The sequence below is a fragment of the Anser brachyrhynchus genome (genome assembly GCF_964034855.1).
Source record: "Anser brachyrhynchus genome assembly, chromosome: 1".
Lineage (NCBI taxonomy): Eukaryota > Metazoa > Chordata > Aves > Anseriformes > Anatidae > Anser > Anser brachyrhynchus.
In genome coordinates, this window is record NC_137694.1 from 193,209,724 (window position 1) to 193,227,286 (window position 17,563).

General features: G+C 40.7%; 1 protein-coding gene across 5 annotated transcripts in view; it reads left to right on the forward strand.

The window, feature by feature from the left end:
- Positions 1-17,158, forward strand: part of CRYL1 (crystallin lambda 1) — a 63,460-nt gene extending 46,302 nt beyond the window's left edge. For 3 of the 5 annotated variants that reach the window (XM_080576877.1, XM_080576878.1, XM_080576879.1), the window contains 2 exons: positions 12,831-12,937; positions 14,974-17,158. In XM_080576877.1, the coding sequence (XP_080433003.1) occupies positions 12,831-12,937; positions 14,974-15,087 (221 nt within the window). In that variant the 3' untranslated portion in view covers positions 15,088-17,158. The other 2 variants (XM_080576880.1, XM_080576881.1) reach the window with 2 other exon arrangements.
- The last annotated feature ends 405 nt before the right edge of the window (positions 17,159-17,563 follow it).

A 17,563-nucleotide genomic window follows, 5' to 3' on the forward strand; every position in this document is an offset into this window, starting at 1 on the left:
AACACCAGCTGTGTACCTCATTTTTCCAAGATCTGTCCCAGTGCTTTGAAACCATTGCTGTACACATAGTTCAGGACTGTGTGAGTGTCAGGAAAAAGTGTATCTGATAATCCCATGTCAACAGAAACTCGCTTTCCATAGGTGAGTGCCTTTTTTTTTTCTTTGAGGAACTGGTAGCAAAAGGTTCACTGTAAGTATGGCTGGTGCTGGTTTAATTTAAACTGGTTTAGTTCTTGAAGTGAAATTGTTTCTGTCTGCAAAACACTGTGCTTACAAAGTTGAATTAGTTGAAGCAGTCAGGTAACAGTTCAACATGTCTTGCATAATCAAGACAGATTTTACGTGTTTCTGGAATTGTGTATATATAAATCCAAGCTAAATAAAAAGTGAATTGCATAAAATGAAATCAAAATTAGAGACTGGGGCCACAAAGGTTTAAGCAATAAATGTTCCAAACATGAATGATCTTTACTTCCTAAAGACTACCTAAACACATTTTTAATTTTTTTTATGTTGTGGGCTGTCTTTATTCTGCTTTTGTATTGTCCTTGACATGGCAGCCCCCTTCTCCATAGATGGATCTTTCAGGAACTGCTGCAATGCATAAGAATACAATAATGAAATGAAAATAAGAAACCAAGGTTGTAAAATATCAGTGGAAAAAAGGAGTGTTTTATGACTTATTGATCAGTCACTTTGCAAAAAATTGTCTCTTAAGGCCAAATTGGCAATTTTGACATGAATGTGGAGCTGTGTCCTCCACCAGAGGCTTTCAGCTTGTCAGTTTGGTGGCATACCAGTAAATTAAATGTCACAAAGTGATTGCTTTTGTGCAATTGTTAGGGGAAACAACATCCATCCATCTAAGTAGAGGCATCTTCCTAAAAGCTTCCCCAAGAAATTTTCCAGTAATTTCTCCACTGAATATAGACTTACTCAATATAAAGCATATGCATTCTTTAGATAGATCAGAACAGATGCACATTGCACAATCCTTAAACACAGCAATCTACGTGGAGTCCTGCAGGCCAGGGTTCTCCAGTCCTTGCCACCTGATTCTACTAACCTGCCATGCTTCCTCTGCATGAACTGTCTTTGTGCAGGTGGTTCTGTCAGAGCAACTTGCTGGACTGCCTCAACTAAAGCATAAAAACAGAACGACGTGTATTAATACCAGAAAAAAAAAATGGTTTCAGAGGCTGAATCATTCTTGGGTATCCTTTATCTTATTTATATATAAATCTTAGAATTAAGGATCATGGATTTAAAAAAAAAATTTACTTGAGATGAATGGAATTTATAATCATTTGGGTTGGTTTTGATATTCTTCCTGGAGTGCCCTTTGACATTTAATGCTCCATCGTGATTCAGCTTAGTTTCCTTCTTCCCACCAGGAAGTAGTTACTGTTACAAAAACACTTCTGAAATTTGCCATCTCAAACCAGTTTTAAGTAGCATTTGCAATTGGTAGGTAAGTTGCTTATTCATGGCAGAGATTATCCAGATTCTAGATTAATGCTACCTTTTGTTAGGAATATTAGTATTCAAGATCAGAGGAGGAAAATTTACAAAATAGAATTGAGGAGACTGATAAACCCAAAGAGTAGCTTTGTGGTGGGTTTGCAAAATACAAAGCCAAAATATACCTATATAGTTATTTTAGCATTATATAACATTTTCAATTAAAAATTACTTTGATATAACGTAACTAGTACACTTGTGAACTGGGCCACTTGCTGACAAGGTGCTTTTGTGTTTGTTCAGTAACTTTGATCATGAGAAGTATTCCTTCGCTCCTGATCTAGAAGATGCCTTTTCTTCAACTCCAGAGCTGCTTCAGTTTGTGCTGGCAGACTTATTCAAGCTGCTGCTCTCATCAGAGACAGTTCTACATAAAAATTGCTGATGTCAGGACACACGATGGCTTATGGTCACACTTATACCACTGCCAACTTCTTTGTTTGCCCAGAATTGCTTCCCATAGTAAGGAGTAGCATGGACCTCACCTGCTTGCCCAGGACAGCACTCTCATGATGCATTGCACTAGGTGTCTATTTTTGAGCAGCAGAGAGAAATGGAGATGGAGATACCTCTGCTCTCCTGCTTGTTTGCCTGTCCAGCAGGTTTGCCAGCTTCACAGCAGCTACCTTTCTAGACTTAAGATGTTAATTTCCCACAATCTTAACCTCACTGCTTAGCAAATCAATGAGGAAGCATAGTAGGGATGCAGGAAGCATGAGAGGAAAATAGTGTTTGTGGGAAATCCTGGAAGGTGGGGAAGACCGTTTTTCCCTGTAAGGGCGGTGTGATATTTTTGTTTGGTTTTGAATAAAGAATATTACTCCAAAGATTTCTTTTGAAGTCAGCGTTAATTTGACATGCAATACATCAAGATCCTCCCATGAACCTCCTATGTGCTAATGCCAGGGTTCCCATGTATTAGTTCTTCAGTCCTTTCCTGCATACTCATAAGTAGCTTTATCAAAAGCTATTATCTAGGCCACCTTAGACTACCAGTTAATCCATGCGTGAGTAATGGGAATTCTGAATATATGGCTGTGAGCCAACAGCTTTGAACATCAAAGTGATAATGTCAAGCCACTAAAAGGAGCAGAAGCAGCAACAGCAACTTGAGAACTGAATGGCAACAGACACAAAGGTAACCCCCCTTTAAAAAAAAAAAAGGCACATTCAATTTACATATCATAATGTTGATTGTTGGTTTCACTTTCAGTAAGCTGTTTTTTGAGTTTCATCTTATGATTTCTCATGGCAGTAGCACAACAAATGCCGTTAAGTTCCTTTTACAAGGAACACGAATAGACTTCAGTAGAGTCATTTTACCTGCTTCCTTATTGAGGGATTATGTTAGCAGATAGTGTCCCTCCTGTATATGTGCCTGTATCATTAAAATACACATCCATCAACATTTATCACACAATCTTTACTAATTTTACTTACATCAATAAAAAGAATTCTTCATACCAGAAACAGTTCCATGATAGTTACCTGTGAAGATACTTAATATGATTTTGAAGGTTGGAATAGATGATGATAAAGGTCATTTCCAAACTAAATGCTTCTATTATGCAGCCTCAGTGAGATTGTATCTCCTATTTCTTGAACTGGCAATTGCTTTTAAGACCTTAGAAAAAATCATCTGTAAAACCAGAGGCCAGAGCAACATATACAGTATTTTACATGTTTGCAGCAGAAGTTCTTCATTCATATTTCATAGTTGTCTGTCTTAGGTCTGTTACTTTTATTATTGGGGTATTTAGTGAGCTATAATTATAATTTAATCTTGATCTAAACCTGGTAATATTAGTACAGGAGCTGGATATGGGGAGGTTGAAGGATCTTTGTTGCTATTTTTCTGTATTGTATTTATAAAAACACCATTCCAGATTCATATTCTGCCTGTTATTCACTGTGGTATTTGTGAGGTGTCCATAGCATGGACTGTATGGAAAATGGATTTGATATATGGTCCTTAAAAGCACAGATAGCCAGTAAGCACAGTATGACTCTTTGCGGTCAAAATTTTGCTTCTCTTACTGGAAGAAAGAATGCTAACTCAAACTCATCTTGGAAGCACCTGTCAGATGAATAGATTTTGGATGATAGGAGTAGAGTGATTGTGTTGTATGAAAGGCACAAAGGATCAAAGAGAAAGAGGGAGAATTATAACCCATAATTCAAAGCAAGGTTTTTCTTGCCTGATTTGGCAAAACATAGCCAAGTATGTATTTTAACAATTATGGTAGACATACATGCTGGCCAGTTCTAAAGCATAGGTTATTTTCATTGTTATGTCCTCTGGATTAATTCCTCCATAAAGGGAGCAAACAAAGATTCAACCCAGTTCAAGAGCTTTTGTGACACAAGTAAGCAGAATCTCTTTAGGTTAAGGTAGTCAAATCAAAGAAAAGGAAGATTGCCCCTCTTTCTGTCTAGCTCATGTGTTGTGTTTTATGATACTGAAATATCTCCATTTATTTCAGGAATACTTGTAGAGCTGAGATGATCACAGTGATACATAATCCTACAATCTCTTCTTTCATGTGCCCACCAATTATTTCATACCTGTTTACTCACATTGTTTGCTTTCCAATAGGGTGATTAAAGCAGTTTATAGTCTCCTAGAACTGCTGTTTGCATCTGCAGCTGGAGGTTTTTTCTATGAGAACGCTTGTGTATAGTAAGCAAAGGTTATTCTTTTTTATTTTGATTTTTCAGTGCAGTGGCTGGTTTCACCAGTTTCCCACTATGGACCATTAGGTGCAAAGTGGGTCTCTGCATCTTCTGAAGGGAGCAACTTATCTTGCACAGGAATTCTACATGTTTTTTTGCTCAAGCGATCACGATAAAGCTTGATTCTCAAGAATCCATCTCAGTGCCTTCTTCTCCCTTGTGCTAGCAGAGGAATTTGCATGCTCATCAAGTGACCTGGTATATGGAGCTCATCCCATATACGAAGCTGATCTAACAAAAGGAATATTTGTACACTGCTACTGAGATAGTAACACAGCACCAGTGAGAATAAAACTTTTTCGTTGCTACGACTGTCTTAGTGTAGTTGAAAGTACTCATGCAGCTTAAGTAACCTCACATGGAATTAATGTAGGGTAGCAAGTGTCCTGTGAATTCACACCCTAACTGAGAGCATACATTTGTGTCTGAACACACCCTTGATGAAGATAGGATTACAGGTAAAAAGTTTTCCTCAAACTTACAATGTCAGCAAAACAAAGAGGTTGGGACTTTTTTCTCTGAACATATCCTAGCCGTGACAAATTCCTCCATGGTGTTCCTGAAGTACACCCCTTTTTTCTGATCTTATCTATACTCACCTTCAGTCTTACAAAGTGCAACCTCTTCTTAGATTTTACCTGCTAAAATGACCCCACCCCAGTCTTTTCAAATATTTGATGTTACATCAGTGGCTAGACCATCTTGCCTTCTGTTTTTGAGTCATTACAGTATCTTCTTATTACATTGCTCATCAGATTTAAAAGTAGTCAAGTTAATGCCACTGTCTCTTTTTCTGTCTCACAAACATCTCAGTGCCTTCCTCATTTTGCCCCACGTGTAATGTCCTTGCCAAACTAGTTTACCAAGTTTGTTTGCTTGCATCCTTCAGCCTTCGTGCCTGTTGTCCTTCTTATGAAGAAGGAAGGAGACTTAGCATACAAGAAGCTAAGTTACTTGAAGCTCTTTACATGCTGTAATGCATGAACTACATAATGCATGTGCTACCTTTTATGTCACAATGTTTTCCCTTCTTTTTCACTGTTCCTCCCATTGCCTCTATATATAGGACCTTCACTTACAAAGAGGTCTTCTAAAGGACAAAAAGCATTTTATGCATACTTCTAAGCTAAAAGTCCATCCAGAGTTCCTTTTCTTTTCCATCCTCAATGCCCCGTTCATCTTGATGCAACTAGAGGCATTTCACTAATACCTATGTTTGCATCACACCAGTGCAAGTCCTTTAGGTGAGTACCTGCAAACCAGAAGTGTAGCTTACTCTTCCTTTGGCGGCGGTATAAAAGAGCCTTGCATTTCCTATTGGGCAAGGTATGGGCAGCTAAACAGCCTTGAATGAATGCCCTCATCTCATGGTAACATGTTCTTTTAACTGCACTGTACCAGGCAGAAATGCTGAGCGGGATAGAGACTTCCATGGTAGCTAGAATGTACCCCTTTTCATCTCTGTAATCCACATCTGCTGCTCCCTTAAAACACCTTGTTATTCCTTCCTCTTCTTCCCCTCTTCACCATAGTTGGAAGCGTGGTAGAAGGGAGATTCAGGGGACTCCTGCCTTCTCTGGAGGTATTTCTGTTCTGTGGTTGTAGTTCTCAGGTGCCTTCTGCAACATCTGCCTTCTTTCCCAGCTGCCTCTTTCCAACATGGATGAGGTCAGTGTGCAAGGAAGACAGAGGTTAGACAGGGAGACAACAAACCGCACGGGTAAAAGGAAACTGTTGGCATTCCTGTACTGCAAGTTGTTTCCCCTCTTTGTCCGAGATGCATCTTGTGTCATTCTTATTTTTCCAGTTGGAGATAATGAGGCACAGTAACTGGATGCAAGGAAAGATGGTGAGTGTCTTTAATAGCCCTATTTGCCACCATTTTCCTGTTTCTCCAGCTCCCAGGTGCTGCACTGTCTTATCTCACACTGTTTACAGATGCTAATTCATCCAGCTTTAGATGCTGTCTGGGTAGTATCAACAAGGATTAAAGTTAAAGGGACTCTGTCATACTTGTTTTCCATCTTCTGGTCCCTATGCTCCAGTCAAGTGCTCTTCTCATCCACTTTTGCAGTAGCCCTGACCTTTGAGTCAAGGAACTCTTAAGTCTGAAGATCTGGAGTCAAATATTTATCATTTTGAGTTTGCGTTTGAAAAGCAAAGTGATTTTTCCAGCAATATTCCCCATTGCTCAAGCAGTTTCTTAAAGCTGGCAGCATAGGTTTGATCTTGACTACTTATATCAAGTCAAACATTCTGTGTCTCTTGAGATTTCACGCTGGGAGTGCTATCTTGAGTTACCTATTTTGAAATGAATTTATTCTTTTTAAAGTCTTTGAGTAGTACTATGTGTATATTCAACTTTCAGTGTGTTCCCTTCTCCTGAGACTGGAAGGTGTTTGCATAGAGCATCCACACCATCTGGCAAGCAGCATATACATGCCTGTGTGTTGCTATTTCAGCCACAATGTTGTGGTAAACTATATTGCTGCTCTTCTCTCCAGCCATAATACTTTGTTTTTATCTTTTCTTGTTTTGATGACTTTGCTTAAGGCTTCTTTTCATTCATACACTGCATGCAGTGAGTGAATTGTATTACCCAACCTGCGTTTGGCATGTCTTTGTTACCTTGGTGAGATACACCCACCCAGAAATTATTCTGATTCATTCATGCTGTAGGTGAGCTGCCAGTAGGAGCTCAATTTCCAGGACTAGCTGGCTGAGTGAGCTTTGAAGGCCATCTCCAACCCAGGAGTTCACATCCACTAGGTAAATGGATAAGCCAAGTCCAAGCATTCTGCTTCCCAAAATACTAATGTTCTCTCTTTAGGCTGAGGCTCCTGAAAAAAAATGCTGACACAGACTTCTGTTCTACCTTCTCTTGACTGTACAAGAATTGGAACTACTCAGATCTATGGTATTATTACACAGGCTGACCAGGTGGTTGAGAGGTTCACCTTGGGTTCTGGAAAATTACCAATCCCAAACTATTCAGCACTCATCTAGGTGTCATAGGCCTGTGTCAGCTGTTTAAGCACCAGAATAACTGGTAACTGACACTACTTTGTTTACCATTCGTTCGATTACTAATTGCTTGAATTGCCATGTTTGGCTGAATAGCGATTCCTGCTTTTGTGATTGTCCAGCTGGCAACAGCTGCTGCTAGCAGCTGTGCGTTAGCAAGGTGCCCATATAGTTCTGCACTCCTCAGCGTCAGCCGTTTCTACTTCTGTATCTGGGAACTTTCTGTGACGTTGCAGAGCGTGGGGGCAAACATTTTGCTCAGACTCTTCACTGTTACAAGAAGCAGGTCACATGAGTAAGGTGAAATATAAGCATTGTCATCTTGCGGTTGGTGCATGAGTATCACTCAGAATATCTGCTGCAGGTTGATCTAGGTTGGCTTTAGGTGCCAGAGTCTGTGAACCTAGCTGTTAAGAGGTAGCAGACAGGCCCTTTATGCTAATTATGCTAATAACAGGGTATAGTCAGTGTTCCAATAACCAGTGGTCCTTTGCAGAGATTTTGTGGAGGAGGATGGTCTCTGCTTATGCCCTCAATGAAGAGATAAAATTATATCACAGCCTGTTCAACATCCCACAATAATGCTTTTCTTCCTGAATCACACTTCCTGTCAATGATGTTTTGGAGGCCACTAGGCAATTCGAATGGTTCTGGCTTTGTCAGTTTTCTTGACTGACACACATAAAAAGTTACATACAACTGATACAATATATCAGTTCTCTAGTTATGTGGAAGCTTTCTATTTTGTTTGATTTGTATGACCAGCTGTCCTACTTTTTTTTTTTGTGTGTGTGTTGGAGAAGACCAGAACATGCCAGAGAGGGTTCAAGGAGCAGGTGTGCTCCATGGGTAGATAGATAACAGAAGGAGGCAGGTTGACTAAATGCTGATTGGTATGCTCTTGGCACCACATATAGCTTCAGGATACTACAAGGTTGTCCTTTTTCTCAGAGTTTCTTTCCTTCTGACACTGGAGCATGTTTCTAATCCATTTTTGAAGAGGGTTCAATGCGCTCAAATCTTCCCAGGTTGCTCTCTTGCAATGGATATGTTCCCCCATTCTCTCCCTTTGGTTGTTTGTGATGATCATCCTAACTTCAGAGTGCTAATTTCTTAATGGAAGCATCTGTCTTTTGAAAGTTCTTCCGTCTCAGGTCCAGGAACAACAACATTCTCCATACTCTTACTGACCTCAGAAGCCTTTTGGAATGCATGTACTTCAGCGATTTCAGGCTAAGAGGCGTGCTGTGCCATATAAGTATTGTAGTTTATGATTCATGGTTGCCAGTAGTCTGAGGTTTCCGTTCCTTCATCCACCTTTAACCTCAGCCATTTAGGGTTAGACAGGTGTGACTTCTGTGGTATTGATACCACACAGTATTGCATTCCAGGGAACTGTTTGTAAGCTGTTCAGGAAAGAGACTACTTAATGACCTGACCTAGGATTCTTTGGTGCGGTAGTCAGGCCACCCCACTTAAGTTTCTCACATTTTGTGGTTGGATAAGACCACGATGAGTTCAGACTCATGCTTCTCAGTCTGTACAATTTCCTGAGCCTTCGTGAAAGAGTTGGTGACTGTCCCCACCTGCCTTTGTTTTCTGGAGCTTTCTCTTTCTCTTTGCATGGATAATTAGTTACTTAAAATGAAAATGAAGGGTGAAAGTTCTTCCGTTCTAAGGTTCTCAGAAAAGGCAATTTGTCACAAACTTTTAGTGGATATTCAGAACTTCCCGTCTCAGATTTACGTTATTCATTGGGATAATCGCATTCTTATTTGTGTTGACTTGCTTACTGACAGAACAGCATCGCTTGTTTACTGTTGTGGTGCAGCTTATGACTTCTAGATTGATGTTCACTGGGAAAGGCTGTCTTGTCCCTTCTTGATTATGTGATAGTTAGCAGCAGTAAGAAGTCCGCTAGATATGTGTGTCTGGCTGAATGACTGAGTTCTCTTTTCGGTACATTTATCATTATAGCTGCTCTCTAATGCCTCAGCACTAATTATTTTGGGATTGCTATTGGAAGCCCTACCTTTGGCCAAGGTCTACTTGACTGCTGTTTTAGCCATCATTACCAGCTAGCTGGTTCTATGGCTCTCTCACTACGTGTTTTCTAGGGTGCTGGTCAGAAGTCGTCAGTCAGAGGCTTTATTTGTCAGCAGGACTTCAGCCTTTGGGTACAGATTCTAATGGGTTTAGATTTCCAGCTTCCCTGCTCCCTTTCTTATCTATCCATTGAATGTAGCTTTCCCAATGGCCATTTTTCTGTGCTAGGATGAAGAAAATTCACACTGTTACAGCTGGTCCTTTTAATGCTCTCTTCTTTAAGACTGGTGTGTCATTGTCAATTTTAATTGGAAAAGTCATTCTTCTCTTTTCTCCAAGCCTCTTGCTACTGGTGCTGAATCTGTATTTTGCACATTTGATGTCAGGAGCCTTTTGGCTGACCTTGTAGATCCTGACCCTTTCAGTAGTGGTGTCTGAGGGTATTTGTTTCCACTGCTGAAAAATGCAGCTGCTCCATGCAACGGCTATCAAAGAGTAAAGTGGGTTATACTGAGAGGTGCTACGTTCAGCTTGTTGCCTACAGGGAATGGGAGTTCTTGGGATGCATGAGTCTGTGTTGTTACAAGTTGAGTTGACTGAACAATGCAACAGGTTGCCCAGAAAGGCAGAGTCTCTCTTTTTGGAGATCTTCAAAAGGCACCTGGATATGGTGCTGGGCAAGCTGCTCTAGGTGTTCCTGCTTGAGCGGGAGTGTTGAACCAGATGAGATCCAGATGTGCCTTGCAACCTCAACCATTCCATGATTGAGTTCTTTCTTCTGAGGTGTAGGGCCTTCCATTTGTCCTTGTTAATTATTTTTTTAAGGTCTCTGTCGACCCATTCTTCCAGCGTAAGTTGTTCTGGATACTTGTCCTCCAGAGTATTGGCTGGTCCTCCCCCTCCCTCCCTAAGGAGCTCCCTAACCATCTCCCTAACCAGCTTAGTATCATTCAAAGACTTAATTACTATTATGCAGTACAGTTCTCGGGATAGATTCCTGTGGTACTCCACTTTTATTGGCCTCTGAGTAGAGTATAACCCATTAACTGCTACCTTCTGAGCCTGAGCATTCACTGCATCTTTATACATCTAATTATCCAAACATCTAGACCCTAATGTCCTAAGTTTGATACAAGACTATTATGGGATCAGTGTCAAATGCCCTTCTGAAGTTGAAGTAAATGATGTCCGCTACTTTCCCATTACCCATAAATCCAGTGATTTTATAACAGAAGTCAGTGAGGCTGGTCCAATATGATACACCATTGGCAAGTACATGCTGACTGTTAACAATCACTTTCCTCTTACTCCTGTGCCCAAGAATTTGTTTCCAGTCAAGGACTTGCTCCTTGATTTTCTCGGGGACAGAAGTGAGATCAATTGGCCTGTAGTACCCTGGATTGTTCTTCTGACCTTTTCTGAGGATGAGGGCAATATTTGCAATATTTGCTGTCATTTGGGAATCTCAAATGATTTGGTCAATGTATTAATTGTCATGATTTTACAATATGTGGCATTGCAAGGACGTTGGCCATTTCTCTCATATCCTTGAATGCAGTCTGTGTGGTCTGATGGACTCAGGTAGGGCTGAGTTCTTGCAAGTAATCCCTGACTAGATCCTCACCTACTGCTGGTTGCTCTTTTCTCCCTTGAACCCTGCCTCTTAAGCACAGAGGCATGGGAGACCTTGCTGAAGCAAAGAAAGCAATGAGTTACTCAGCATTACCTGTTTCTCCAGTCACTAAGTCACTAATTCAGCAACAGGCCCAGACTTCCCTTGTTCAACCTTTTATTACTAATATAACAGTAGAAGCCCTTCGTGTTATCCTTGACATCTCTGCAAGTCTCAACTGGAGTTGAGCTTTGGCTTTTCTGTCAACATTGCATTGGACGTGCATGGACAGTGTTTTTAAATTTCTCCTTATCTACCTCTCTTCCTGAGAATCAAGGTCTTGCCCTTGGAGGATGCTGTCCTTAAAGAACGGCCAGCTTTCCTGAGGTGCCTCACCCCTCAGAGCAGCATCTCATTGGGATCTCACCAGTTTTCTGAATCAGCTCAAGTCTGCTGCCCCGAAGATCAGGGTCTGTACTCCACTAATACTCTTCCTTACTCCTTTCAGGATCTTCAACTCCAATATTTCGTGGTTGCTACAGTCAAGGCTGCCATTGATTCTCATACCCCAACCAGAACTTCCTTGTTACTGAACAGCAGAGCCAGCTTTGCAGCACCCCTGGTTGGCCCATCCAGTACCTTTATCACGAGGATGTCCCTGACACCCTCCAGAAATAAGCTTGCCTGCTTTTGTTCTTATGTGTTGTCTTCCAGCTTTTTAATTCATCCACCTACTTACCCTGATTGTGTGGATGGCCTGTAACACACTCCCACTGTGAGATCCTCTTTACTGGCCTCTCTGCTGGTGCTGACCCACAAGCTCTCAAGTCTGTCACCCATCCCATAAAAGAGCTCCACAGATCTGAGCTGCTTCTTTACAGAGATAGCAACCCCCCCTCCTTGTCTTCTCTGCCTGTCTTTCCTGAAGAATTTGTGTTGTCCACTGCAACGCTCCAGTGATGTGAGTGATCCCACCACGCCTCAGTTACTCTAACAGTCCCGTCATTGTGTGACCGCACATGGAGCTCTCATCCTGCTTGTTTCCCAGGCTGCATGTGCACTACAGGTGGACTCCTCCTGCCTTGTTCTATTTTTTGTGAGGTTTGTCTTACTGTCCATTCCTTTGTTTTCACCCCAGTACACCCCTTTGTCATCTGACTACAGGTTGTAACGTTGCTTTTCCATTGTTCCTAATATAAAGCTTTCCTCACCAGATCTGCCAGCTTTATGGCAAAGATGCGTTTCCCTCATTTTGTTGGGTGAATCCCATTTTCCTCTAGCAGGGATCAACCCTCAGAGAGGGCTTTGTGGTCATAAAAGCCAAATCCCTTTTGTCACCCGTAGTTGCACAACAAGGTGTTCATCTGCAAGTATCCATCTGTTTCTCCTCAAGCCTTTCTCCTTCAGTGAAGACCACCTGGGTCTCTATGCCTTTGACTCTTTTCCCCAGAGCTTTGCTGCTCTTGATACATTCAAGTTCAATAAATAAAATCAAAAACAGGGATGCTTCACCTGGTAAGACACATACCAAACAGGAGGAGAGAAGAGGTGAGAACATTCTCCCTATGAACACTGTTTGGGGAGGTTTTCTTGTCTCAAGTAACAAAGCACAAGTATACCCATGGTTGCCTACTGCATCCCTCACATAGCGTTGCCTGCTGGTATGGAACATTAATTGGTTTTGCAGTGAAGGCATGTCCTAAATGTTTTTTTCTTGAACTTTAATGAAAGTGCAGTGGATAGAACCCATTTTTCCTTGTGATAACGAGGTGTCTTAGGCATAATAGCACACCGTTTTTGGACTCTTGATTTAAGACAAAGCTTAAGCACAGGTAGTTATTGAAGTTAAAGTAGGAATTTCTGTTCAAGTGTACTTTTTCACTCTTATTTTTAGGTATTTCAAATTATTGTGAAAGATACCGTGAAGGTATGAAACTTGTTTTGAACACCTTTGGACCAGTTCCAGAATTTTCAGGCGAAACTGAGCAGAAAATCAGTCAGGTAAATATATAGAGAGTCAATAGATGCAATGACTTTCAGAACAAAGAATGTTAGCTTTTGTTTTAATGTATGTATAATTTCAATTTACTGTTAGAGGCATCTGTTCTCTGTTTCTTGTGTGAATGTGTACCTTGAGCGAAAAGATCGGTACAGAATGTATATGATTATATAAGTCCCTTTTCCAAAGCACTTTGAAGTACATCAAGGGAATATGATCTAGCAGGTGAGTAACATGACTAGCCAGAGGAGTCAACCGCAAACAACCATGGGTTATTTACATTAAATCCCCCACGCTATTTCTTATTGTGTCTGTTCTGTCCTCTACTGTTATATGCACAGCTCCGAATTTCCTTTCCTACACAATGACTTTTCTCCCTGTGTCTTCCTCTTACTCAATCTTCCTGCATAAGTCCTATAGCTTTTCTCCTCCAGCTGTTCTATTGACTTAGTATATTTACAAACTAGATCTTCAGTCTGTAATGCATACAAAGGTGTGTTTACGTTAAGCATGCTTACAGAAAAGATGTGTTTTTTAAGTGCTATGCTGTATCAGGACCCAGTTTGTCTATTATGTTTCAAAGCCAACAATTTGTTTATATTCACCATATAGGATATTATATGTGTCCGTAGCAGTTAACTCTGAAGTATTGCCATTTCCTAATTCTACCTTTTCATCATTGCCTTTTTTAATGCTTTGCTGAAGAACGTGTGTATGTAATAAACTGTTTATGTTTAACTGTCACAGATTAATTCCACGTATGCAGGCAATCTGTCTGGAAAATAGCTTTTTTGTTCCTCTTTGTTAATGCAATTTCAACATCAGCTCTGTTAAAAAGGAAGATTCTTCTATGCTTAAACAATATAGTCTGCTTGTAATAATAATCTGTGACAACTGTGGAGTTATTCACAATTAGAAGCTTTTAATTAGAATGAAACAGGTTGGTTTTCTTTATGGAATGCCAGATTCCAGTTCAGCATCTGTTTCTGTGTCTATTATCTACAGTCTTCAATGCCAAAGATGAGCTTGCAAGAATCCTCTCTTAAGTGTAAAACATTAAATATCTCTTATCTTACTCATCTATCCCTCCCCCAGATTTTTTTTTTTTCTGGAGTGACTGTAACTTGCCAATTATTAGTAGCAGAACCAGGTTTTATCCAGTTTCTCAACAATTGCCTTTTAAACCTAAGACCTCAGGTGCTGCTTTGGCAAAGATGGCCTTGTAATCTGTACCTCCACTCTCAAACACAGCTTTTTTTCCTTAAATGAAAATCTGTTTCCCTTGTGCTAGCTTGCTTGAGTTTTCTATCTGTTCTTCTACTTTCAGTGATGTATTTAACAGATACATCTAGGCAGCTTTGTTTATGCACTCAGAAGCAAAGCACTTCTTTTTCCCCGCCATTTACTTGCAAATAATATTTCTGCCTTCTGATTCGTTCAGGCTTCTATCTTTGGACCCTCAAATAATGCTCTATGTTCTTTCCCCCATTTTCCATTAAAAAAATAAAATAAAATAAAATTCTGGGTTTGTTACATCTCTTTCCCTGTCATTTCAACTGTAACTGTCATTCCTAAAACAAATGTTTTCAAAAAAAATGTTATCTCCCATTACATTTATTAGGAGCCAGAAGAGAGACTGCAGCTTTAAATACACACACACAAATTTGGTTTAGAGTATATGTTTAGCCACGTAAAAGGCCAGGCGGCCTCCTTCCTACTTAATGAAAGATTATTGTCAAATAGGCGAGACAGTGGCTGTGTGGGGTAAACTAAGAAAAGAAACTGATGCACTGATGTTTCTGTAGACACGTTCATTGCGACATTCAAGCCAACCTTCTCCAAGTGGGAGCACTTCTCTCATACATTTTAGATAATTTCCAGTCAGCCTTGTGAAGAATTAGTGGCCTATTGCTTGTGATAGACTATGTTACAGTGTGTGTTGAAGGTTACTTGGTCTGATGCAGTGAAAGCAAGAAAACAATCCTTTTTACTACTCAGGAAAATGAGATTTAACCATCTCTTAAATTTTCTGTTTCAGGCAATGTCTGAAAAAATTCCAGTTGTTCCGAAACACCTCAATGCCAGGAGAGAATGGAGAGATGAATGTCTTACTGGTCTTGCCAAGCTGAAAAAACAAATGTCATCTAACTGAGGTGCACCTTGTCTAACAGGAGAGACCAAATGAAGAGCAGTTCTTCATAAAAAGTGGAAAATTTTGGTCACACAGAAGAGGAGACTGAATGTACAAGCAGTGATATGCACTTGTGTGGAGACCAATGAAACTTTTGGTCCAATTCTTTCATGACATAATTCATGAGTAACTGGAAACAGTTATTAAAAGTTCAGTTAAAACTTTATCAAATTATATATATGCATTGGATGTGCAAGCATTAAGTAGCTTTAGCAGTATGAATATTGTGCAATGCTGGAACACAATCACGTTTTAATGCATTTTTTCAGCTTGCTTAGAAATTCAGCGCTTGAACAATATTTGCTTATGCAGGGATCTGAAATTGGCAAACATCAGCTGTTTGTCACTGGAGAAAACAAGCCCTCACCCGCCAATCAGCGTGGCAGTGAGGTTAATTTGTAAAGCACTGACTGTAGGTAGGGGGAGGTTGTGTTAAGCAAAGAGTAGATTTGCTGGCCAGTGAGCTGAGACCTCAGCAGCAGTAAGCGTCACTTCAGCTTAGCTCTGTAACCCTTCCACAATGTAAGGGAAAGAATTATTCGTCCTTTCCCTCCCTTTGGCACTTCTGTACTAGTGTGATGATCTAAATGTGAGTAAATAGATCCTTCCCTCACCCCCTTCTTCTAGTTCTGAAGATTTACCAGAGACCTGTACTCAGTTCTTCAGACCATGCACTTGATAACCCATGGCTTTGCCCAAACTTCAGTCAGGTATGACTACCTGTCAGTAGGCATTGCTATGTAGACATATGATCTATTGTAAGATTTGCCTATGAGAAATCAAGTAATGTGATTGAAAGTTTTTTGGGGAGATGATGTGGTAGAGTGGATTGGTCTGGACTCTTCCAGGCTACTCCATAACCTTCTGAGTGATCTTGGGAAGCCAGTTCACATCTTTGCTTCCTCGTCTATTTTGTACATCAGAAACAATGACTGTTTCTTTAGGGCTCAGCTGTAGAACCCAGGTATCTGATATCTTGCTCCCCTAGAGAAGGAAAGATGCAGTGGCTTAGGTGTAGTGCTTAAGCTTTACTGCTGTCCTTCCTGCAGGAGGCAGAAAGTTTGTGTAAGGCTGGAGTGTGCACCTGGAGGTAGTAGTGTCTTCTGTTGCTGCAGTGGCAAGCTTCAGTCCACAGCGGACGAAGTTGTCTTACAAATATGTGTACCATGTAATATAGCTGGATTTTGATTTTAGCTGGAACCTTAGGGCAGCATTGTTATGCAGATAATAACTCAAAACAGTGCATTGCACCCACATTACTCGAGTTAAGCATTTCTGAATTTTGTGCCAGCTGGTCACATACCTTCAGTCACAGCACAGATCCCAAAGCGTTAAGCTCTTGCTTTGCTAATGCTCAGCTCAGGGCCATTTCAAATCTTGTTCATTACAGAAGATGCAGATACACAAACAGGTTACCGCAGCTTAATTAGTTCTGGTGCTGAACAGCAGCAGTGTCTGCATGTGCACACTAACACCACTTAGTTCTGCGCAGGTTGCAATGAACAAGACCTGAGATAAATTGCGTCGCTTGATGCACGTGGTGGGCCAAGAGCACACCTCTGGATGTGAAGCATGGGATGGGAGGCATGATGCAGAGATTGTGCTATGCTCTTTTATAATCAGCAGAGAGAAAGGAGAATTTGTAAGTTCAATTTATTTTATCCCAGTTTTAACCTAAAATTGTCAGATTTCTTCTAATGCTTTTTATTGTCACAGTGACAGGCACAACCTTCATTTAGCCATCTGAAGTTGGGGAGGTCAGCCCTTGCTCTTGGTGCCTTATTAAACAATAATAAATTAATTGAGGCTGATTTTCCTCATTTGATGTATGTTTTGTATTTTAGACAAGGCCTTAGAAGGTTCCAATTACTTTCAAGATCAGACCTGTTCCGCTATGAGCATACGACACTGTCATAACTAATTAGCTCGCATTGCTTTTTTCTGAGATATTTTAAAACTCGATCGTGTCATCAAATATTTGCCTCCATTTTTATTATTTGCTTATGAATAAAAGATTTTAATGAGAAAGGCATTCTCCTGTGGTCTTGTGTGATGCTCTAGTGGCAGGACTACATCCATGTCTTCAGAAACCGGTGCCTTGATAAAACAATTTATTGAAGTTGATGGGAATAAATAGGCAAGAAATAATGTGCAGTCTCTAGCACTTTTTCACTCTTGTGTGGGTGACCACTTGCTGCAGACACCAGGCCCTGCTACAAGGGAGTGGTTTTCTGTCTGGGCAAAAGCCTTAGGAAGGAACAGGAGAGTGCCAGAACGCTCCTGTGCGGTGACCCAGCTCCTCGCCAGGTCAGGACACAGCAAAGCTCACTTCAGAGCACTGCTCCCCACCCAGGTTCACAGCTTCTGGTGGGGGAGAGGCTCAGCAAAAAAATGTATTCTACCTAGCATTTGCTTAGGATTTGAAGCACACAAAATT